This window comes from Myodes glareolus, chromosome 8, assembly GCF_982192425.1.
Source record: "Myodes glareolus chromosome 8, mMyoGla1.1, whole genome shotgun sequence".
In the NCBI taxonomy this organism is placed as follows: Eukaryota; Metazoa; Chordata; class Mammalia; order Rodentia; family Cricetidae; genus Myodes; species Myodes glareolus.
In genome coordinates, this window is record NC_142033.1 from 60459095 (window position 1) to 60484939 (window position 25845).

The 25845-nt window shown below is 37.4% G+C and overlaps 1 protein-coding gene across 12 annotated transcripts in view; it reads left to right on the forward strand.

Annotated features, from left to right (window-relative positions):
• Lcorl (ligand dependent nuclear receptor corepressor like) overlaps positions 1-25845 on the forward strand; it is a 153046-nt gene that overhangs the window by 36987 nt on the left and 90214 nt on the right. For 11 of the 12 annotated variants that reach the window (XM_048461637.3, XM_085691913.2, XM_048461636.3 and 8 more), the window contains exon 2: positions 16343-16408. In XM_048461637.3, the coding sequence (XP_048317594.3) occupies positions 16343-16408 (66 nt within the window). Of the gene's footprint in view, positions 1-16342; positions 16409-22445; positions 22542-25845 lie in introns of those variants that run through there. The other variant, XM_048461639.3, reaches the window with a different exon arrangement.

Genomic DNA, 25845 nt, shown 5'->3' on the forward strand with positions numbered 1-25845 from the left:
TCTACCTCTACCCCTTGAAGTCACAGAAGTCAATATGCCTCTACCTTCCGGGCATTGGGATTAAAGGTGTGTACCACCACACTTAACTACTCTCTTTTTACTTTAAGAACTTTAACTTTTATCCTGCATTTATTTGTAACACACTATAAACCATTTAGAGGGTTTTTTTTGTCTTTGAATCTCTCTTTACTGTATATCTCTCCTTTTTTCTGACCACATGAGCCTAAAACCGTGGCTTTGACGGCTGGATCTAGGCCATTTCTTAGCTTTTCAGCCTCATGGTAGAGGTACTGCTGAAGCCATTTTGATTGCCACAACTCTATGGCGTTTCAAGGTCCCTGCCAGCAAGCAAACTGGAGCATTTTGCTCACAGACCACACTCAGTAGGACTGCCTGCCTAAAAGAGTCAGAGTTTGCCCTGGCAGGACAGCCCAGAAAACCGGCATTTTAAAACAGCACAGCTTTTTCCTGCTATGACTGAAAACCGAAAAGCATGTGTTCAGCTTTTCACCAACAGCATTTAAGTGTTTCGTGGCAGGACCTCTTAATGAGCTGCAAGGTTTTGCAGTTAAGGCTGAGTCAGGAAGCCTCCCTTAGATGAGAGTGCTTGCTTGCTCTAGCAACCAGAGCAGACCTGAGAAATTGCTGCTACCAAGAAAACATGCTTTACTCTATTCTTTCCCAAGCTTTCTCACGCTTTTTGTGGATTCAGTTATCCACGTTGGCGCCATATGTAGAAAGGAGCTGCGGGCAGGCCTGCTTTTCGTCCCGCCCGGCTCCTGCACATGGCTAGCTTAGTCCCAGAAATAACAACACATAAGTTGTATTCATTTAAATACTGCCTGGCCCATTATCTCTAGAGAGTTAGTTACTGACTAACTCTCATATCTTGATATTAACCCATTTCTAATAATCTGTAGCACCACGAGGTGGTGGCTTACCGGAAAAGATTCAGTATGTCTGACCTGGTGGCTGGCTCCATGGCGTCTGCCTCAATTCCCTCTTCCCAGCATTCTGTTCTGTTTACTCCGCCTACCTAACTTTCTGTCCTATCAAGGGGCCAAGGCAGTCTCTTTATTGACCAATGAAAATAACACAATAGACAGATAACCCTCCTCCATCAATTTCAGAATAGCAGTTATAAATTACATTCAAATAACTTGGAGGATATGAAGAAATTCCTGAATGAAGACCACAGGGACACACAGTTGAATTAAATAGTAAAAACAATTTGAGATATTAAAATAGAATTTAATAGAGAAGGAATCTTTGAGGAAACACCTAACTGAAATAAAACTCAAAATGAAAAACTCTGGAAGTAAAATAAAGTGCTCAGAAGAAATTGGATAAAATGGAAGAGAATGGGGGTGGTAATATAATTGTAAAATAACTTTTTAAAAGGTTGAAGAGAGAATATCAAGTCTGAAGGACAGTGTTGAAGAAATCAATCACTCAGTCAAAAGAAAATGTTGATATCTGTGGGCTGAGTTGCTACCAGAGGCTATGTTGATTTGTATTAGCCTGTACTGCCACTGAGGGCCATGATGGTTATCTATGATCTGTATTGGCCATATAGATATCTATGGACCATGTTACCACAGAAAGCTGTGTTGATGTTTGTGGTCTATGCCCCTATAGGAGACCATGTTGAGGTCCATGGTCCTATTCTCGGAGTCTATGTGAATGTCAGTGGTTCATGTTAACCACTGAAGGCCATGTGGATGTCCATAGTCTGTGCTGTCATATGGATCCATTTTAATGTCCATGGGCATGTTTCCACCAGAGACCGTGTTGATGTCTGCAGCCTGTACTGCCACCAAGGGCACTGATGGTGTCTGTGGTTCATGCTGGCCGTGTAAATGTCCATGGTTTGTGCTTCCATTGATGGCCGTGGTTTGTGTTATTACCAATGCCTGTTGATGCCTGTGATCTGTGCAGCTGCTGGAGACCACGTTGAGGTCTGTATGTGGATGTCCATGGTCTGTACTCCTGAAGGAGGCCATCTTGATGTATATGGCCTGTGTTACCACTGAAGACCATGTGGATGTCTGGTCTGCTGCCACAGAGAGAGACTGAGAGATTGGGGGAGGGAGAGAGGAAGGGAGAATATCTACACAGGATGCCATTGAAGAGAACTCTTAAAAATTGTAATAGAGATGCTGAAGAGTTCATAGCTTCTGGCAGGGTGGGAGTGGGGAAGGATTCAGTTTTCTTTAAGGGGCTGGCCATGCTCCAGTTAGTATATGGGCAACACAAATTGGACTTAGTCTTTCTTTTCTTTTCTTTTTTTCTTTGGGGAAGTCACAAGAGCGGGGTGGATCTGGGAAGATTGTAAAGTGAATGTGATCAGGGTACATTGTGTGAAACTCCCAAATAATCAATAAAAATATTTTGTTGGAAAAAAGTTAAAATCAGAAAGAAACTAGGAACAAAACATCCAGGAAATCTGGAACACTATAAAAAATGTCAAACCCATGAATTATAGATATTGAAGAAGGAAGAAACCCAGATCAAAGGCAAAGAAAATATTTTCAACAAAGTAATGGGAGAAAAATTCCTAACCTAAAGAAACATGGGTAAGTACATAGAATAAAGAAAGGATATTGAAAGGCAAAACTATCAGTTATTGTCAAAAGAGAAAGAAAAACAATTCATAATAAAAAATATTTGAGAAATTTATGTCCATTAATCGTTCTACAGAGGATACTAAGGAAAATACTTCAGTCTAAAGGGAAGATTACATATACCCAAGGACACAATAAATAAATTGATAAATTGATAAGTAATTCCAAAACAGTTAACCAGAAGAGGTCTAAAAAACAGTACAACAGAATAACAGGGATTAATATACACTGTTTCATAGCTGAATATTAACAGTCTTGATTTCTCAGTATAAGATTCAAACTAACAGATTAGGAAAAAGGATCCATTCTTCTACTGCCTCAAAGAGACATACTTTACCATCAGGGACAGATTAGAGTAAAAGGATAGAACACGTTATCCTAAGCAAATGGAACTAAGAACAAAGCAGACATAGGTATTCTAATATCTGGAAAAAATAGACTTGAAATCAAAACTAGTATGAAGGCGTAAGGAGGGGCACTCTATAATTTCTAAAAGAAAAATTCAAATAGAGGATGTTAGGATTCTAAACATTTATGTACCAAATACACCCTACTCAGTTTCATAAAAGAAACAGCATTAGATTGAAAATTACAGATATTTTCTAACATAGAGATAGTGAGTTCAATACCTCACTCTAACTAATGTCCAGATAGAATATCTGGAAGAGGACAAAAAATAACTAAATGGAAACTTTGGAGTGAAATGACATTATTAATAAAGTGAATCTAATGAACAGCTACAGATCATTCTACCCAAACAATAAAGAGGACACTTTCTTCTCATCAGCCAATAGAACATTCTCCAAATTTAAGAAAATTGCAGTAACATCCTGTATCCTGTCTGCACAGCATGAGTTAAATCTAGTTATTAATAACAGTGGAAGTGGCAGAAATAACACACTACTGAAAATTGGATCAAGGGAAAATCAAGAAGGAAATTTAAAATTTTCTAGAATTGAATGAAAATGAAAATGTAGCATACCAAAGTCAATGAGACATGATGAAGGTAGACCTAATAAGAACGTTTATAGCACTAAAGGCCTACATAAGTAAAGCTGAAAAGATATCTTATTAATAACTTAATGATGCATCTGAAAAACCTTAGAAAAATAAGAAAAAAATCCAAAATGGAAAAAAGAAAATCAAAGTCAGTGTTGTAATAACTGAAATATAAATAGAAAAAATGTGATCAATGAAATTGAGTTGATTCTTTGAAAAAATTAGCCAGATTGATGAACCTTTGCCAGATTAGCCCGAAGAAAGAGGATACAAATTATTAATTTTAGAGATGAAAAAGGAGACATTATTACAGGACCTGAGAATTTAGATAATCATAAGGTTATACTTTAAAAGTCTATAATTCACTACACTGGAAAACATAAAAGAAACGGATGAATTTCTAGATATATATGACGTACCAAAATTAAATCAGGAAGTAACTAATTTAAATATATCCATAAATCTTATGAGATAGACAAGGCAGTAAAAGTTTTCCAACTGGAAAAAGCCCAGGGCCACACTGACTAAGCAGAGATTTATACCAGACCTTCAGAGTAACACCAATACTTCTCAAATTTTAGTTTCTCTGTAAAATAGAAGCTGAAGAAACATTTCTATATTCTTTTTACAGAGCCAAAAAATTAACCCTGATAGCAACAAAAAATGTGATCAAATATGTCTGATGACCATATATGCAAAATTTTCCAGTAATTGTTACAAACTGACTTAGTTAGTTTTCTGTTGCTATGAAGAGACACCATGACCACCACAACTCTTATAAAAGAAAACATTTAATTGGGGCTGGCTTACAGTTTCAGAGGTTTAGTCCATTACCATCATGGTGGGACATGTTGGTGTACAGGCAGACATGGTTCTAGAAAAGGAGTTGAGAGTTCCACATATTGATTTGTAATCAGCATAAGGAGACTGTGGCACAACAAGCACATCTCAAGTATTGGGACTTCAAAATCCGCCCCCACAATGACACACTTCTCCCAAAACACTCCCTATGGGCCAAGCATTCAAACTCATGAGTCTTTTGGAGCCATTACTATTCATACCACCACATAGATCAAATTTAAGTACACATAAGAAATTATCCACTGTGACGAAGTTGGCTTCATCTCAGAGATATAGTGATGATTCAACATATATAAAACTATGAACATAATCCACTGCCTAAGTAGAATGACAGAACCCATATGATCATCCAATAAAATTTAGAAAAGACCTTTGGCAAAATCTAGCATCCCTTATTGATTAAAGTCACAGAATCACAGGGAGACTAGGGATATAAGGACATACTTCGACATAATAAAGACAAGTATACATGGCCACAATCAACATCACTCTAAACATAGAGAAATTCAAAACATTTCTACTAAACATCAGGAACAAAACAAGAATGTTCAAGCTATTCTGGTTTACTAGACTGCTTGAAATCTTAACTAACAAAATCTAGGTGAGAGGAATTAAGGGAATACATACTGAAAAGAAAAATGTCAATATACCTTTATTTGCAGATGATATGAATTATACATAAAGGAGCCTAAAGTCTCCACCAGGAAACATTCATAGCTGATAGATACACTCAACAAAGTAGTAGAATACTAAATCAATCCACAAAATCTTCCTTTACACAAGCAACATTTGAGAACAGAGTAAACAGTACCATTCACAGTAACCTCAAAAAGTGATTAGAATCAATCTAAAGAAGATTTGTATAATAAAAAGTTTAAGACATTGAAGATAGCAGAAGATGGTAGGACCTCTCATGAATTGGTAGGATTAATATTGTGAAAATGGCCATCTTACCAAAATCATATTCAGTGCATTCTCTATCTAAATGCCAACATAGTTCTCAGAAATTGTTTTAAAAAAAAAAAGAAATCTGAAGCTTCATATGGAAACACAAAAAGACTAGTATGACTAAAACAATCCCAAGCAACAAAAGAACTGCTCTGGAGCTATCACCATTTCTGCTTTTAATTTATACTGCAGAGCTATAAAAAAGCAGCATGATACTGGCACAAAAACAGACACATTGGTCAATAGAATAAAATTGAAGACTCATACATAAGTCCCCATACCTGCAGACATCTAATTTTTTTTGCTTATAAAGAAGACAAAAAAATACACACCGGAGAAGAGGCAGCATCTTCAACAAAGGGTACTGGGCAAATTGGATAGCTAAATGTAGAAGAATGATAGTAAATCCATGTTTTTTAATCTGCAAAAAACTCAATTCCAAATGTATCACAGACTTCAACATAAGACCTGATGGCCTGAATCTAATAGAGAATATGTTTAAACTTACAAGAACAGGAAAGGACTTAGTGATCCAGGAGCCCAGTAGTACAGGCATCAAACCAATAATTGATAAATTGACATTAAACTAAGAAGCCTCTTCACAGCACAGAACACCATCATGCCAGTGAAGAGGGAGCCTACAGAATGAGATTTTTTTTCTTTTTCTAATTATGTATCTGACATAAGTTTATTATCTAGGGTATGCAGAGAAGTATTAAAACAACTAGACATCAAGAAAATAGATAAGCCAAGTTTAGGTGGCACTGAACTAAACTGAGTTCTCAAAACACTAAGATACACCTTTTAAAATGTTTAAAACTTAAGCCATCAGAGAAATGCAAATTAAAACTATTTTCATCTTACACCTATTATCATGGGTTAAAGAGCTACATGTGAAAACCAAGTTCACAGATAAAGAAAATGATTTTATGTTCACAAATTTTCTTGTATAAAAGAAAATCATAAAACAAGACAAAGTTAGATTATAACATATAAGTACAAAGCATCTGTATGAAGGATGCTTGTGCTTTATAAAAATTGATAATTACTACTGGTATATGAAACTACTTTGAAATTCATAAAAGACCCAAAGCCAAATTATAAAGTGTCAGAAGGAAAGTATGAATATAGAATATGTGAAAATGTTCTGCACCTCAATAATTGGGAATTTTAAGTTAAAATGACAATTTTATAATTATATGTTTGAAAAATGTTTTATATTGGCCTTTGATGATCATTTAATGAAAACAGGATATCAGATTTAAGTTGACTAATTTCATATTCCAGAACCACCCAATTCCACTTATAAATTTCTACCTAGAAGAAAACTCTTACACTTACACTTGAACGTAGCAAGGCATTTATTAAATAAATGGAAGCTGATTTAGCCCTCTAGCAAATATGTGACTTCTGCCAATTAAAGAATTTCAAGTCATTGTATTTAGTCTGAGTCATGTATTGGTTTCCTTTTGCTATTGTAACAAAGATCACAGGTTTGGTGGCTTAACATAGTATATCTTAAATCTTATAAATCTAGTGGTTAGCAGTCTGAAATTGGTGTTATTGTGCTGTAGACCTTGCTATTTTCTGTATCTCTTTAATTATTTAGAGCTGGTCAGTAGTCAATGGCTTTAATCTTCTTAACATGGTAAGGAGCCACCAGTAGTCATTACGTCTCACAATATAATTTCACACTTAAAGGAATAATTAATAGTGCTAAATATTTGCAAAGAGAACTATTAGAAAGCAAATATTTGGAAATAACTGAACAAAATTTGTTTAAATAAAATTACTCAAGTTAACAAATCGAGAATAAACTTTTTTGACAACTAATAAACTAGAACACAAACATGCACATGCATGCATTTAAAAATATTTTTAATATTTGCTTATTGTGTGTTTATGTGTTTGTATATGTGAATGTGCCATGGTGCACACAAATGGAGGACAGAAAAAACTGGTGGGATTTAGTTCTTTCCTTCTACCATGTAGGCTCCAGGAATACAACTCAGTATCCCAGGCTTAGCAGTATGGCAAGCTTCTTTTGGACCACCAGCCTCCAAGTCATGACATGGAGACTTATTATTAGTTATTAATGTCCGGTCTTAGTTTAGGCATTTTCCACTAGCTCTTATAACTTATATTAACCTGTTTTTCTTATCTATGTTTTACCTTTGGTTTTTTACCTTTCATTCTGTATATCCTACTTTCATGCTTCCTCTGTGTCTGGTTGGTGGTTTCCGACTGGCTGGCCCAGGGTGTCTCCTTCTCTTTCTCCCCTGTTGTCTCTTGAGCCCAGATTCCTCTTCTCACTTATTCTCACTGCCTGTCAGCCCTGCCTATCCTTCTACTGCCTTGCTGTTGACTGTTCAGCTTTTGTTGGACCAACCAGGTGCCTTAGGCAGGCAAAGTAAAACATCAGCACATCTTTACATAGTTAAATAAGTGCAGCATAAACAAATGCAGCACATCTTTACATTGTTAAACAAGTATTCTGTTCCATAACATAGCAGCAAATGCCTTTGACCTCTGAGCCATCTCACAGATCATGGAGCATTTATTTGCAGAAAATTTGTGGCACTGAAAGACAAGGGGCAGGGAGTAGTGGGGCAGGACATAGGATGAATTAAAAAAAAGTATAATGATCTATGTAAGACAGTGTCATAATGAAACCTATTACATTGCTTGCTAACTTCGAAATTCAAATGAAAAGAACAGAAGAAAATCATGTTGTGGATCATGAACCCTGAGAAGCAGAAACTAGTTACAAACTCTTAGATTACTTCAGCTTTACCAGTATATACTTTTCAGATTGTACCATAGATAGGATAGTTCTGCAAAGAATTCAGTGGTCTCACTGATTTGAGATGACTTAGACCAACTGTCAAAGGACCAATGGAACAAAGTTGACTCTTTGTAAAGATGAACAAGATTGTTAAACTCTTAGCAAACTAGCCCAGAATGGAAAGAGAAGACCCTGATTAATAAAACTGGGAACTTATTTTAATAGATGCATAGATACAGAGGTACTAATGGCATATTTTGAAAAATCGGGTTCCAACAGATTGGAAGATATAGATGGAGATGGGCAAATTACTCGACATATGGCTTGTAATAATTAAGCTATCAGGATAAATTCAATCTAAACAGATTTACAAAAGCAGTGATATTGAAGTATTAATCATCTACCAACAAAGATAAGCTCCAGAACTGGATGGTCTTACTGTTGAATTCTGCTAAACCTTGTGGTGACTAATATTGTCAACTTCAAAGAATATGGAGCTTCTAGAAGATAAGCCTCCTTTTGTCAGTGTGTTTTTATCATAGCCACAGGAAAAGTAATGTAGACATGTGTCTTAGTTACAGTTCTGTTGCTTTGAAGAGACACCATGATCAAGGCAACTCTTACCAAAGAAAACATTTAATTGGGGGCTTGCTTACAGCTTTAGTGGATTAGTTCATGATCATCATGTGGCAAGCAGACAGACATGGTGCTAGAAGAGTAGCTGAGAGGCTTACATCCTGGACTGAAGACAACAGGCAGAGAGAAATAGACATACTAGACTGATGTCAACTTTTGAAACCTCGAAGCCCACTCCTAGTGACACATCTCTACACTTTCCAATCCTGCCCAAGCAGTTCCTTGCTAACTAAGCATTCAAATATATGAGCCTGTGGGAGCCATTCTCATTCAAGCAACTACTACTTGTAAAGAACTGATACAAATGCTTTTCAGATTATCTCCTAAAAACAGAGAAGGAAGGAAGAATAATGACCTTATTCTTAAACATAATAAAGTGTGTGTGTGTGTGTGTGTGTGTGTGTACATGGTTCTCTGTCTGTCTGTCTATCTATCTATCTATCTATCTATCTATCTATCTATCTATCTATCTATCTATCTATCTATCTATATGATATACCCATGGAGAACGTTATGATAAAAAGCATCAACTGAAGACATTTCCTTTAAAATCATAAACGAGGCTGGGCAGTGATGGTGCATGTTTTTAATCCCAACAGTCAGACTTCATTCTTGTCTGACTTCATAGAAAAAGAAACTGAATCAAAGAGTTGTGTATAAGTTAAAATCAATAGTCATCACATTCATGTAGAATCAAAAATAACCTCAAATAGACAAAGTAATCTTGAACAAAAAAGCATGCTGAAATTTTCAGAATTTCTGATTCAGTACATATGTAAGAGCCTTAGTAACAAAAGCTTCAGTGGTAGTGACACAAAAGTACACCTGTAAAGAAAGTAAAGTAGACCAAGGTCACAGAAATAGTCACATAACTAAGTCATCCAGTGTGTAGAAAAGCACCAAGATCAAGTTGGAGAAATGAACAGTCTTTTAATCGAGTGATACCAGGACAATTGGGCATCTCCATATTGTTATAGGGAGGTCAGCTAAAGAAGTCAGACCTCTTCTGTCTAGGTTCTTGGTATAACAGTTTAAAAAGGTATATACGGATAGAAGACCAACAAGCAAAAGTTGCAAGTGGTTGAGGATGTAATTGAGAAGACATAAGCATATGTTTATCCCAGGGAACAGTGCAAAAACCTTGCCAGTGAGGACTGTGTTAGGATTAATTGAGACATTGATTTTTATGATCTTACATGTTGATGAGGGGGAAGAATGTAGTATTATTGCCATTTTTTATGGTAAGCCATATAACAGACCACAGTCATGCTTTAGGTGCATGGAGATTACTGATTTGACTCTGGGCTATGTATAGTGGGTTCAGTTTTCTCCTACCAGTCAAATACTATCAATGAAATATCTTATACCAGTCATCTGATGGGACTTTTGAGCACTGCATATTCCTAAGGGCTTTGCAGTTGGCTGTGATTTTCAAGGTTCTGAAGAGAATCTTGGAATGCTAGAGCCCCTTTCTTCCTGGTTGGATGAAAGGGACAAGAAATTTGTTTCATTGTATATAACATAAGGAAGAGATAATGAGAGTTGGCCATGGTCCCTTAAACCTGACTTTCTGATTAGTAACCCTTTGTCATATGTAGAAGAAAAAAATTATATCCACATTTCATCCTATACTAAAATAAACTCACCCTGTATCAAAGACCTTAAAATAAAAATTATATATTTGAAACTACTAGAGGCAATCACAAGAAAAAATGCTTGAAGCTACAGGGATGGGCAATAGTGTTTTGAATAAGACTCCCATTAGCACAGGAAATAGAATAAGAAATGGGCTCTAGGAGAAAAGGTAACAGTTCCCGAATGAAGATTTAGCCTGCTTGAGAAGAGAAAATCTTTGGCAATTGTTTTTCTGACAGGTGAGTAATATCCAAAACATGCAAACAATACCAAACTTCAACATAACACCTAATGAGCAAACAATTTCAGTCAACAAATGGTATATGAAATAAACAGATACTTTTTTGATAGAAGTAAAAATGGCCATCAAATACATGAAAACATGTTTCGACATCTCTGTCTTTAAGAAAAATGCAAATCAGTACTATATTGTATTATCTCTTCCCAGTCAGAGGGCTGTATCAGTAATTAAAAAAAAATCATGGTGAGTGTACCATGAAAAAGGAAACCTTAATGAACTTTTAGAAGGAATATAAATTGGTCTAGATGGCATGAAAAGCAGTATGGAGGTCCCTCAAACAAACAAAACCTAAAACTCAAACTATCATGTCCTTTAGCCATACAACTCCTGAAGGAGTCAGTAAGCATAAAATGCCTACCCACATGCCTGTATTAGGTAACAGAACTTAAAGAGTGAATATCTCATTCTCTCTCTTCTCTCTCTCTCTCTCTCTCTCTCTCTCTCTCTCTCTCTCTCTCTGTGTGTGTGTGTGTGTGTGTGTGTGTATGTACGTATGTATACATATATATGAGTGTATATATGCAATATATGCATATATGTATATACATATTATGTATGTACACACATGCCTTAGGATTTCTATTGCTGTGAAGAGACAGCATGACCATGGCAACTCTTACAAAGGAAAAGCATTTACTTGCCGTGACTTGCATTTTTAGAGGTTTGGTTCAGTATCATGATGGTGAGACATGGTGTGCAGGCAGATATGATAATGGAAGGTTAGCTGAGAGTTCTACATTTTGTTCAGGCAACAGAAACTGGTCTAACACAAACAAACAGACAAAAATAGCAAAAGTTTTCTTCCATGTATAGACTTCTAACCGAGGACATGGACAAGATTAGAGGTATACCCTTCTACCCCAAAGGTCTAAATTAAAGGTGTATCTTTCCACCTCTAAGATTCTGAGTAAAAATGGATTCAAATTAAGCAAAACTCCCTCAAAGATGTGCCACTCCAGTTTTGAATTTTAGTTCATTTCAGATGTAGTCAGGTTGACAACCAAGAATAACCATCACAATACCCATTTGTTTATTGGAGCACAATTTATAAGAGCCAGGATGTGAAATAGTGTAGGAGCCCATCAATGGACAAAAGAGAGGGTGTGAATACACATATATACTCCTACATTCATACAGTAGATACTACATACATACAGTAGATTATTATTATATTGTAATATAATGTGACTTATTGTATATATTATATTGTATATCATTATAATTATATTATTCAGCCATAAAAATATTTGAGTCATGTCTATAGGAAAATAGATGAAATTGTGATATTAAACTAAATGTGACTGTCTTAGTCATTGTCATACCTAAGATTCCACAGTCTTTCTTTATGCTGTGTTTTTTGTGCCTTCCTTTTCACTTTATCCCTTGTACTCCTCCAAGCAGTGCTATCTTTGGGTATCTGCCATCATTCATTCTCATAACATGGCCAAAGTATCTTAAGCGCTGTTGTCATATCCTGTAGTTTACTTCCTTCTGTAGATAGAGATGTTTCTAAATATCATCGTTGCATAATCTATCTCTTTGTGTGACCCCAAGAATCCTCCTGAGACATGCTATCTCAGACACATTCAGCTGCTGTTCCAAAGAGCATTTCGTTGTCCAGGTTTCAGAGTTGTAAAGAAGGCAGCTCAAGACAAGTGTCTCATATACTTATAATTTTGTCATTGTGTCTCTTGCTGACCAAACCTTTCCGAGTGCCTGGAATGCAACCCTTACTATCCCTATCTGCCTCTTGATGTCTGAAATAATCCCCTCTTTTGAACTGAGGTTTCCTCCCAGATGGACAAAATTGACTGTTTGCATGAGGTTCTGATTCATTATTACAATGTTAAAAGTTGACTGTATGTAGCTGGGCGGTGGTGGCACACACCTTTAATCTCTGCTCTCAGGAGGTAGAGGCAGGCGGATCTCTGAATTTGAGGCCAGCCTGGTCTACAAGAGCTAGTTCCAGGACAGGCTCCAGAGCTACAGAGAAACTCTGTCTCAAAAAACCAAAACAAACAAAAAAATTGACTGCTTGAGTTTCTGATTCAATATTAAATATTCTGATTCAATATTCTGATTACAATATTAAAATTTTTGTAAGTATATAGACATACATGCACGCAAAGCATAAAACAAAAAGAAAATAAGCATAATAATACAAATAAATTTAAAAATTGAGAAGCATCTACTAAACTTTATTGAAAGCATAAAGAATAAAAAGCAGCAGTGTTGATTCTGTGACAGGAAGTAAAGACATAGTGAAAACTATGCAAATATCTGTTGTTTGATACTGGAGAAGGGAGGAATATTCCTGTACTCAGAGCAGTGTCAAAACATGTACAAGAGAAATTTTGTTTTAATCTTTTAAATTTAAATGTTATCACATTGTTTTCCCCTTCTCTTTCTTTACCCCTTCTTATGTCCCTCCTTGCTCCCTCTCAATTTTATAGCTTCTTAAGTTGTTAGTTGCGTGTGTGTGTGTGTGTGTGTGTGTGTGTAAAAATAATCTGTTCAGTCTATTTAGTGTTACACTCATGTATTTTTGGAACTGATCATTGGTATTGGATGACCAGTTAGGGGATCATGCCTGGAAAAGACTATTTTCCTGCTGTCAGAATTCCTTAGTTGCTTGTTTTGAGGTGTGGTTCCATGAGATTTCTCCCTTCCATGTTGTTCTTGTTCAAATCATGTCTAAGGCAGCCGTCTGTACTAGTGAGAGATTATGCTTGAAATTTTCCTGTCGTTTCTCTGAGATTTTACAGAAGGCATCCCAGTCTTCTGGCTCTAACAATCTTTCCTCCCCCTTGCTTAATGTTAAAGGGAAAACAGTTATAAGCCAATTTCATTGGTGAAATTTCAAAGGAGATACCAGAGTCAGAAACCTGACCAGCATGTAAAAATGTCATCTGATACTCAATATCCCTAGGAATGATACTCTGTATCCCTAGGATTTAACATTCAGAATCAGTCAGGGATGTTTGCTGTAGTTAGTTCAGTAACCAAAATAAATCTGATAAAATTAAGTAACATTCATGATAGAAAATCAATGCCTGCCAAGCTAGAAATACAAAGAAATTTCTTTGGGCCAGTTCATCATTGCTTTTACATACATACATTTATCCAGGGATGACCAATAGGGATTGGATAGTCTATGTGGGAGGGCCTGTCCCTAGGGGCATCAGAATCTCATCCCTCAGCAAACATTGACCATCTGAAGTTCTTCTTGTCACCTGTATTTGTCATTGTGCTGAGTTTGCTCATGTAACCGTATATTAAGAGCTTATGGGTACAGCTTCCTTGTCATATATAGAAGATACTATCTAACATCAGTGATCTTGGGCTTCTTGCTCTTAAAATCTTTCTGCCTTCCCTTCCACAGTTTTTCCTGAGTCATAGATGTTGGTGTTGCACTGGAGATCTATCAATTGGATTTGGGTACCCTACAGTCAGTTATTATCTTTATTTTGACCAATTGTGGATCTCTGTAATAGTCTCCTTCTCTTGCAAAAAGAAGCTTCTTTGTTGAAAGGTAAAAGATGTCATGGTTATTTGTGGGTATAGAGAGAAGTATTTAGAATACAGTTAGAAATTATATTGGCTTAGGAAACTATCAGTAGAGAGTTCTACCCCCATCTGTGACCCCTTCATCAATTGGAAGCTAGCAAGATTTACAGTACCGGGCATGAATCACTTCCTGTTAAGTTGGCTTAAGTCCAATTAGATAACTGTTGTCCCAGAATGTAAGTGCCACTATTGCACCACTGGATAGCTTGCTGATCCAGTCAGTGTTGAGATTTATAGGCCTTACATCTGGGTGGAAGTACCAACTGTTCTCTCCCTTGGCAGTTTGTATACCACCTTCTGATATTCAAGAGTTTATTCTTAGGGAGACGGTATTCAGAGCAGTTCCAGCTTAATTTCTAGAAAATTCTGTTCTGAAGTATATGGTGTCTTCAGCTGTAGTGCTTTACCTTTCAAGTTCTGGGAGGCAACTACAAGCCTTGGAAGTCTGTTGAACTCCCCCTGATCAATAATTCAAAAAGGAACCAAGGTTTTTGTTAGTCTGTGGCTCTTATGGGAGCATATCACCCTGAGTGGCATAACTTTAGGTAAATTATTTCCATATTTTATTTATACACATACATGCTTATTATCTGTAAGTAAGCATCTTTTTTAGTCATCTTTGTTCTTTATCTTTCCTTCTCTGTCTTTGGTGTTCTTTATCCCTCCTTCTCTATCCAGTGTTTTCCTTTCCACCTCCCTTTCCCACATAAATTCCCCCCTCCCTATTTTTCCTATTTTCCTTTTTATAGCACCTCTTTCCTACTATGGCCCTTTTTGTAACTCTCCCCACCTCCAGCCCCTTGTACCTGGTCCCATTTTTACTTCACTAGTTTCAGCAGTATGGTTTCTCCAGACTATATATTCACATCTAACTATTTAAGCTAGGATTCATTCAAAATAACAGAGAACATATGTTTGTCTTTCTGGGTCTGAGTCACCTCATTTAGTATCATGTGTTCTAGCTTCATCATCAAGTTACCTGCAAAAGTTCATGATTGAACTTTTCTTTACAATTGACTCGTGTTCTATAGTATACCATACTACATTTCCATTATCCATCTGTTAGCATAGGACATGTAAGCTGTTTCCATTTCTTTGCTGGTGCGGGAGAATTGTCTGTATTTTGTAAATCATGTTTTAAATAAACGCTGATTGGCTAGGCAGGAAATATAGGCGGGTCAACCAGACAGGAAGTAGAGGTGGCGCGATGAGAATAGGAGAGTTCTGGGAAGGAGGAAGCCCATTGCTCAGACTCCTGCCCAGATCACCAAAGAAGCAGGATGTGACCTGCCCCACTGAGAAAGGTACTGAGCCATGTGGCTAACATATACTAGAATAATGGGCTGGTATATGTTATAAGAGCTAATAAGTAGCCTGAGTTAATGGGCCAATCAGTTTTATAACTTACGAAGATCTATATGGGATTTTCTTTGGGGCTTGCCAGCTGTGGAGTACCTGGCAGGACAGAAACCCCAACAAGCTGGCCCTCATGTTACACTTTGCTGTTGTGAGTGGAGCAGCAATGAACATGGCTAAGTTAGTATCTGTGGCGTATGATGTCAAGTCCTTTAGGCATATGCCACATAGTGTTATAGGTCGGTCATATGGTAGATCTGCTTTTCCTTCTTTGAAAATTTTCTACACTAATTTCCATAGTGGTTACATAGTTTTGCGATCCAACCAATAGTGAATGACTGTTACCCTTTTCCTGTATTCTCATCAGCATTCTTGTCTAAAATATTAGATTATGTTTGACAGTACTTTAGCTTGGGTTAATATGTACATTTGGAAATTCTAATGACTTTACAATCTTAATTTGGCAGTCACTATATATAGTATAATAGCAAGTAATTTTTTTAAACTGGGTAAAAATAACATTATGCTATGGTAAATTAATCGCTGATTGACATAGAATTACAGTTTTTGATCATTAAAAAGTAAAGATTTTCCAGGAGCTAATAAACTTTTCTCTCTTTGAAAACACAGGTTTTGAGAGTATTTTAGAAGGGCTTTATGGACCACGGCTACGAAGAGACCTCAGTTTATTTGAAGGTAATTCACATTTTAAAGAATATGTAAAGCTACAACCTCCTACCCTGTTTAACAAAGTTGTTCTATCAAAACTATATATTAAACGTAACTTTATGATCACTTTTAATTTGACAATTTTTAAAATAAAGTAATAAAAATACTCATATATTTTATTACATGTATATGTTATAATTTTTTGAAAGGCACAGTGACTTCAAATAGAAAATGAAATTTGTCTCCATCTTAGTAATATTCATTTTTATGTGTCAGTTCTTTTGTAAATTGCATATCCTGACCTATTCTTAAATTGGATTTAAATTAAAAATTACACAAATGTCAAATCAGATTAATCAAATTAAGATACTTAAATTGAATTAAATATGTGTTCTGTGAAACAAATGTCTTCTAAAAAGCTGTTATTCCAGTTTTTATTTTAGCTTTTTAGGTTTCATGCAAATTTGTATTGTATGTTCAGCACACTCCCCACCCCATGCCACCCACCCTCCATCTTCATTCCCCTCTTACTCCTGTTAGTCCTTTGTTCCTTAGACAGTATTTTTTTTATTGATTTTTATTGAGCTATACATTTTTCTCTGCTCTCCTCCCATCCTCTCTCCTCCCTTCTTCCCTCTCCCGTGGTCCCCATGATCCCAATTTACTCAGGAGATTTTGTCTTTTTCTATTTCCCATGTACATTCAATCCATGTATGTCTCTATTAGAATCTTCATTGTTGTCTAGGTTCTCTGGGATTGTGAATTGTAGGCTGGTTCTTATTTTTTATTTTTTGACTTATGTCTAAAAGTCACTTATGTATGAGTACATATGATATTTATCTTTCTGGGTCTGGGTTAACTCACTCAATGTGATGTTTTCTAGATCCATCTATTTGCTTGCAAATTTCAAGGTGTCATATTTTTCTGTTGTATAGTACTCCATTGTGTAAATTTACCACTGTTGACAGAGATTTCTGTCCCACCCAGTCCTGCAGTCGTTCAGTCTCAAAAAAACACACAGAGATCTACATTAATTATAAATTGGTTGGCCTATTAGCTCAGACTTCTTATTAACTCTTACAATTTATATTAACCCATAATTCTTGTCTATGTTAGCCACGTGGCTTAGTACCTGTTATCAGTGAGTCATTCTCAGTTTGTTACCTCATTCTCAGTTTGTTACCTCTGTGTCTGGGTGATGACTGCAGACTGCCTTTCCTCCTCCCAGAATTCTCCTGTTCTGGTCGCCCTACCTATACTTCCTGCCTGGCTACTGGCCAATCTGCATTTTATTAAAATACAAGAACAAATCTTTACAGGGTACAAGACTATTGTACCATTGTCCCACAGCATACCACATTTTCCTTATCCAGTTTTTGGTCAAGTGGCATTTAGTATGTGCCGAGGTTCTGTAGACAGACAGTTTTACTTAATACATTATTTTATCTATAAATTCTAGGAACCACAAGTGAGAGAAAACATGCAATTTTGTCCTTCAGAGACTGGATAAATTTACTCAAGATGATTAACTCATTCATTTTTTTTTCTGCAAATGACCTAATTTTGTTCTTTATGGCAGAAAAGAATCCTAATTGTGTATACGTACCACATTTTATTCTTTCTCTGTTATTGAACACCTAGGTTGGTTCTATGACTCAAGCTATTGTGCATAGTGCTACAGTAACTTTTGATCTACAAGTATATCTATGATATGTTGATGTTTTTTGTTCTTGGTAAATATTTTTTTCTGCTAAATATCTGAGAATGATTCTAACTGAGTCATAAGGTAGAGTGAATTTTATTTTGAGAAACAGCCATATTGACTTTCATGATGTTTGGATTAGTTTGCATCCACTAGCAGTGTCTAAGTGTTGATTTTTTACTTGTTTGTGTCTTAGTTATGGTTTCTATTGCTGTAATGAAACATCATAACCAAAAAGCAAGTTGGGGAGAAAGGGTTTATTTAGCTTATGCTTCAGCATTGTTGTTCATCAATGAAGGAAGCCAGCAGGATCCCAGAAGCAGGAGATAATGCAGAGGCCATTGGAGGGGTGCTGCTTATTGGCTTGCTCCTCGTGCTCAGCCTGCTTTCTTAAGAGAACTCAGGACCAGCAGTCCAGGGGCTGGTACCACACTCCCATGGTCTGGGCCCTCCACCATTGATCACTGATTGAGAAAATGCCTTACAACTAGATCTCATCAACTGAGACTTCTTCCTCAGTTGACTCTAGATGACTCTAGCTTGTATCAAGTTGACACAGATCAAGCCATTGCAGTTTGTTTGTTGTTGTTTGAAATTTATTTTTATTATTTTTAATTAGGTATAAGTGTATATACATGTGAGTGCAAATGTCCTCAAAGGCTAGAGGCATCGGAGAGCTGGAGTTACAGGTGGTTGTGAGCCTCCTGACATGCATGATAGGAGCAAAACTCAGGTCGTCTTGAAGAGCAGCGAGTGTTCTTAACTGTGGAGACATCTTTTCAGCCTGTTACTTGCTAATGACTGCCATTTTGATGAGTATAAGATGGAATCTCACTGTAGTTTTGACTCTTATTTCTTTTATGGCTAGTAAGGTTGAGCATTTTAAAAAAATCTTTTTGTTATCTATTTGTATTTTATCTTTTGAGATCTGTCTATTTAATTAGCCTTTGTATTAATTAGGTAGTTTGACTTATTATTGGTTAGTTTTTTTTGAGTTATTTGTTCTAATATTAATCCTTTGTCAGATGGATGACCTGCAAAGGCCTCTTCCTGTTCTGCAGGCTCTCTTTTTACACAGTTGTTTCTTTTAATTTGATGATGTCCCATTAATTATAGTTGAGTAACTGGATGATGTCCCATTTATCATTCTTGAGTGACTGAAGTCCTGTTTCCCACTTTGGTCGGGTTTATTCCAAGATTGTAAATGAACTGTTTAGGTCTATCTATCCACCCTGTTTATGAAATCCAGAAGCAACAACAGGAGGTGACTCTGGACACAGCCATTCAACCATAGATATTTTCTGATCAATCCAGGCTGACTCGAGTGCTTCCTGGCCAGGACTTTGATAGTAGTGTGTTCTTCAACCAGTCAGGGTATTTCTTGGCTAATCGGGGATTTGGGATTATTTTTGGATAATTGGGTATCACAGGGTCCTCTTGTCTAGTCAAAATCTAAGCATAGTTAATCTGGGAATGGGGATCTTTCTGAGTAAATTTGAGTTTAAGAATATGTCATTTCTGAGAATGTATTGATTTAGTATCCAAGGAATGGGCCCCAAATTACTGCCACCTTAGTTGGGGCAATGGAGTCCTGTCTCAGGGTGTTGGAGACTTGGTGTTGTCCAGTGTCAGAAAGGTTGTGTAGAGTAGGTGGTATCAGAAGGACAGGTCAGAGAATTTGTGAGGTTACAAAAGCAGTGAAGGGGTCCAGGAGGCGGAAGACAGGTGTCAAGCCTTGTCTAAGGAGAAGGTGATGTCATCAAGGTAGGCCTAGGACAAGAAGACTCTCCTCTCAGTGATAAAGTGGGGCTGGTTGCCCTTGCAGCTATGCTAGATATAGTCGAGGCTCTCGTCCTGTCCCTTATGCTCACAATAGTGATACAACATGTACTGCAGGGGGGATTGCGAACTTCAGTGGTCAAGAGGGACCGTGCCATAGTCACATAGTTCTGCTGCAGTCAAAATGGTAAATGAGCTTACGCTCAGCCATGAATGGGACATTTTCCAGTCCTTGTCCATTTCACTCTAGAAGAGGTCTCCAAATGCTGCATGCGGTCGACAGCAATAGCATAGGCCTCTCTTATTTTGGAGAACACAAAGCCTGCCCACTGGATGAAGTGTATACAAGGCTGCCCTGGAGCTTCTACATCTTGTTAAGGATGGGGAAACAAAAGCTGAACCTAGTTTCAGGGTTCTTACTGACAAATTCCTGGGGCCTCCTCAGCCTATTGCATTGGAATGAGTTACTTCATAGAATGTGTTTTTGTTGACTATGTTAACTAAGTGGCCAGTGATGAGTCCATTAATCATGGAAATGGTACATTCAGCCTATTCAAACCAGGATATAGTTTAATGCCCAACAGGTGGTTGAAACTTGTAGTGCTAGTATAATGTAACCATACACTGCACGAAAAGGATGGCATCATCCTGTTGAGGGTGTTAGAGCTGTAACCATTGAGGTGTTCTACTTCTTGAGGTTGATGGGCTGATGCATGTAGACTAGCAAGGAGTTGTAATGGCAGATTTCATTGACAATATTGGAGCTATACAGATGGGGAAAAGAGGGTTAAAACACTGCTAATTGCTGCTTTTTTTGTTGCTACTCATCTTTCTCTGATGTCTGCTAGGATGTAAGGGCCAGAATCCTGCAGGTTTCACAGAAGTCACACTTTCTAGCAGCTGCAAGACACACAGTGGCCAAAGCTGTGGGGTTTCAGTCTCATCAAGAGAGAGTCTTCACCTGACCACACACCATCCACTAGACCTGTCAGGGTCCATCACCATGTACTTGGGGAAAGTCATACTGCATTTATAGATAAATACACATCTCTTGGATGAAGTCAGCTTGATCATGGTTAATGATTATGTGTTCTGAATTTGATTTTGTAAATACTATATCGAGTAATTTTGTATCAGTTCATCAGATAGATTTGTCTGTAATTTTCTTTTTTGTTGTTTTTATCTGGTTTTGAAATTGGTATTACTGACTTCATAAAAAGAGCTTGATAGTGTTCTTTCGTTTTCTATCAAGTGGGATAGTCTGTAAACCATTTGGTGGCAGTTCTTTAAAGTTACTGTAGAATTTTGCAATCTGTGGATCTAGACTTTTTAGAAGGGAAATTTGTTTTTCATTGTTATTACTGCTTCAATACCTTTGTTTACTATAGGTCTGTTTAAATTATTTATCTTGATTTAACTTCGATAAGTTATATGTATCTAGAAATCTTTTTGTTTCTTTTATATTTTCCAGTTTAGTAAAATATATTTTAAGGTATTCCCTAGTTATTTTCTCAGTTTTATTGATACTAGTTCAGATTATTTTCCTTTTATCTCAAATTCTATTTATTTAAGTCTTTCTCTTTCAGATAGTTTGCCCTAAGTGTCTTATGATTTCTATTGCTGTGAAGTGATACTGTGAGCACAGCAACTCTTATAAAGAAACACATTTAACTGGAGCTACCTTACAGTTTCAGAGGTTTAGTTCAATGTCATCATGGTGGAACATGGCAGTACACAGGCAGACATGATGCTGGAGAAGGAGCTGCGAGTTGTATATCTGGATCAGCAAGCAGCAGTCAAAGTGACACTAGGAACTTCAAAGCCTACCCCCAGTGACACACTTTCTCCAATAAAACCACACCTGCTACAACCAGGCCACACCTCCAATAATGAGTCTTTGAGGGCCATTTCATTCAGACAGCACTAAGGGTTAGTCAGTCATACTTATTGGGATAGAGAGATCACAGAACAAATCTGTACTGCTAAATTAACATTGGGTGTTAAATAAAGTAAGGGACTGTGGAGAGCAGAAGACTAGATGAGGTACATATTATGAATGCAGTTTGGCTTGTTTTGCCCAGTGTTGAGCCCCTTAGCATTCCATCCTGGGTTCCCAGATGCTTGCCATATTCCTGGGTCTTCTTTTTCTCAGATGCTGGTTATACCTACCAAGGACCTTTCAGGTGCCCTTCTCCAGACTGTGCTTTGGGTTACCAATGTGAGTTCAGTAAGTGGGCTTTTCTTCTTAAGCACAGTCATAGATGTTGGTCATACCTGTGGGCAGTCCTTCAGGAATATGATTGGGAATGTTGGCTTTGCCCCTGAGCAGCATTTTGCAAGGTTGAGTCTAGGTCTTTGGAACCTTAAGTGTATTTATCTAAAAACCTAAATTTCTGCCTCTATGACTAATGGTTATTGTGTGATTCTGATTCAGTTTCTTCCCTGTAGTCAAAAGTGTTCTGTTGACCAGGCTTTGGTGTATAGTCTCTGACACTTTGCTGAGCTTGCTGTGAGTATAGATCTTAGAAGTCTTTTTAACATGGTCTTGCATGGCTTCTCCAGGTGGGTGCTGAGTGCCAAGAAGAGAGGTGTTCCTGCCATCTCCAGTCTCTGCCAGTGCCAGTGTGCATCCCTTGTCTGACTCTCCCTTCTTTTCTGCTTCTTAATAGTTTCGTTAGTGTAAGTATATTTCAGGTTTTCTAAGTCCCTCTGCCTTAATACCTTGAAGCTGGCCATTTGCTATTGGCATTCCTTTCCCTGCCACCCAGGAGCTCCCAAACTAAGACAATCCTGCCAGAATGGACTTTTAAAAGACTTTCTTTCCTACTTTGTAAAGTTCCTTGTTTTACTGTGCTATTGAAGCTGGAGACATTTGAGTGTCACTTGCCTTTCTACTAACCATTGTCCAGCTTTCCTCACTGTTTCCTGGAGTCTGTTAGACCATACTTGCTTGTCAACTCAAGGAATCATAGGTTTTAAGGGACCAATTAAGTGAGCTTTGTCAGGTGTATTTTGGTTTTTATTTACTTTTCACTTTATTTTTTATATAGATTTTTTTGGCTTGGTGAAAAACTTGTAAATATTGAGAAAGGAGCACAGGGAATTTATGCACTGGAGTTACTGTCTCTTTGTCAGGGCATTTCTTCTGGTATAGATTCAGAGCTACTTTGAGACAATGTTTAGATAAAGGTTCAAAAACAAACATTAACTAGAAGTCAGGAAACAGGTTTTTTGTTTGTTTGTTTCTGTTAAGTTTAGGGAAGTAACGTGTTTGTGATGATACCTTTGAAAACTAAATTTACCTCTTTGCTAGCATAGGTTCTGAAAAGTGTAGAGCCTTTCGTTGCAATTCATCAAAGGAGGAAAGTCCTTGGTCATACTGGCACTAATGATTTTGGAAGTGACTAATAATAGAAAAAAGTGTTTCCGTTTAACAGGAATATATTTTTCTTTTTTTTTAAAGTAGATTTTACCACACACATAATGTATCCATACAGTTTCCCCTCACTGTACTCCTTTCAATTCCATCCCACTTCCCCTCCCATCCAGATGTGCTCCCTTTCTGTCTCTCATTAGAAAACAGACTTCTAAAGATAATAATAAATTATAATAAAATGAGATATAAAACAAAAACACAACAAATTTTACAAAACAAACAGAAGAAAAGAGCCCAAGAGAAGGCACAAGAGCCAGACCCACTTGTTTCCACACTCAGGAATCCCACAAAATCGGTGAACTGGAAGCCATAGTATATAAACAAAGGAACTGGTGCAGACCCATGCAGGTGCTGTGAACACTACTATTCATAGGAGCTCTAATCATGCTCATTTGGAGGGCCATGTTTTCTTGTGTGTCCTCCATCCCCTATGACGCTTAATGTTCTTTCTTCCTCCCCTTCTGCAGGGTTCCCTGAACCCTGATGAGAGCATTTGACAGATGCAACCCATTTAGGGCTGAGAGTTCCAAGGTCTCTAACTCTCTACATCATGTCTTGGTGTGGGTCTCTGTATTTGTTCCCATGTGCTGAAGGAGAAAGCTTATCAGTAATGGCTGAGCAAGGCCCTGAACTGTGAGTATAGTAGACTGTCAATAGGCATCATTTTATAGCTACTTTTTGTTTGTTTGTTTGTTTAAGAAAATGGTATTTAGTTTCCCTGATATGTTCCTGGGCTATCCAGTCTCAGTTTCTTGGTCACCCAAACAGTGTTGGGCCCATCACAAGCAGATTCCATCCCATGGAGTGAACCTTAAATTAAATCAGACATTGGTTGGTTACTCCTGCAAGCTTTGTGCCACTAATGTACTATCATATCTTGAAGGCAGGATACCATTGTGGGTTGGTGTTTATGTTTCTCTTTTAGTAGTGCAGAGTACTTTTCTGTACCAAGATATACCATGAATGGGTGAAGGCTCTATGTAGGCACTTTCTAGACTTCTCCATGTTCAAGGAGTTATATTGGTGTTGTCTTCAGAAATGGGGCCATGTGGGCAGTTTATGGTAATCAACCTGTACTCTTAATAACAGCCTGGGTTGTTTGGAGATTCCCATGGTACCACTTTGGTCAACAACTCATAGATGTAACACAACCCCAGATCTTGAAGCTTCATTTGGTGACAAGAGATGACTAGTTGGAGTGCTCTAAATACTTGGTGATTTACTTTAGATGACCTTCTTTTTGCATATATTTTAGGAGGTTTCTACTCTTTTATGTTTCCATACTGCTTCTCAAATGGCCCTTAATTTTAGCTTTTTCTCCCCATAGCCCCTCCTTTGCTTCTACCCCCACTTGATCCTCCTTCCCATCCATCCATAACTGTCTTTTCTGTTTCCCTTTCCTAATCAGATCATTCTGTTCAACACTCCCCCCCCCCCCGTCATTTACCATATACCTAACCTCTGTGGTCCTACCGGTTATTATTTATTTAATAGCTAATGTCCACATATAAGTGAATATATACCATATTTATTTTTCTAGGTCTGGAATACCTCCCACGGAATAATAGTTTTTCTAGTTCCATCCATTTACCTAAAAATATGATTTCATTGTTTTCAAAGGCGACTATTCATTTTTGAGATATCTAGGTTATTCCAATTTCTGGCTATTATGAATAGAACAGCAGTGAACAAACATGGTTGAACAAGTACCTTTGGTAGGATGAAGCATCCTTTTGGTATATGCCCAAGAGTGGTATAACTGAATCCTGAAGCAGATCAGTTTCCATCTTCCTAAGACTACCACACTGATTTACAGAGTTGCTGTACAAGTTTGCATTCCCACCAGGAATGGAGAAGTGTTCTCCTTGCTGAACCCACATCCTCACCAACATTAATATCACTTGTTTTATTGATCTTAGTCATTCTGACAGGTGTAAGAAAGAATCTCAGAGGAATTTTGATTACATTTCCCTGATGGCTGTGGATGTTAAACTTTTATTTAAGTGTTCCTCAGCCATTTGAGTGTCCTCTATCAAGAATCCTCTGTTAAAAATAGGAGGCCTTGGGGCTGGAGAGATGGCTCAGAGGTTAAGAGCATTGCCTGCTCTTCCAAATGTCCTGAGTTCAATTCCCAGCCACCACATGGTGGCTCACAACCATCTGTAATGAGGTCTGGTGCCCTCTTCTGGCCTGCGGGCATACACACAGACAGAATATTGTATACATAATAAATAAATAAATAAATATTAAAAAAAAAATAAGAGGCCTTGAGCCAGACCAATAACTCGAGGCAATGAATGCTTGCAAGTCAAGATGAATAAACTAAAGGGTAAACTGTGTATCTCTTTGGGCCATGCTATGGTTTCCACAAGAGTCTTTTCTTTTTTAATTAATTTATAAAAATTTCCACTTCCGCCCCTCCTCCCAATACCGTCCCACTCCCCCCACTCCCTCTCCAGTCCTAAGAGCAGTCAGGGTTTCCTGCCCTGTGAGAAATTCAAGTTCCTCCTCCCTCCCTCCAGGTCTAGGAAGCTGAGCATCCAAACA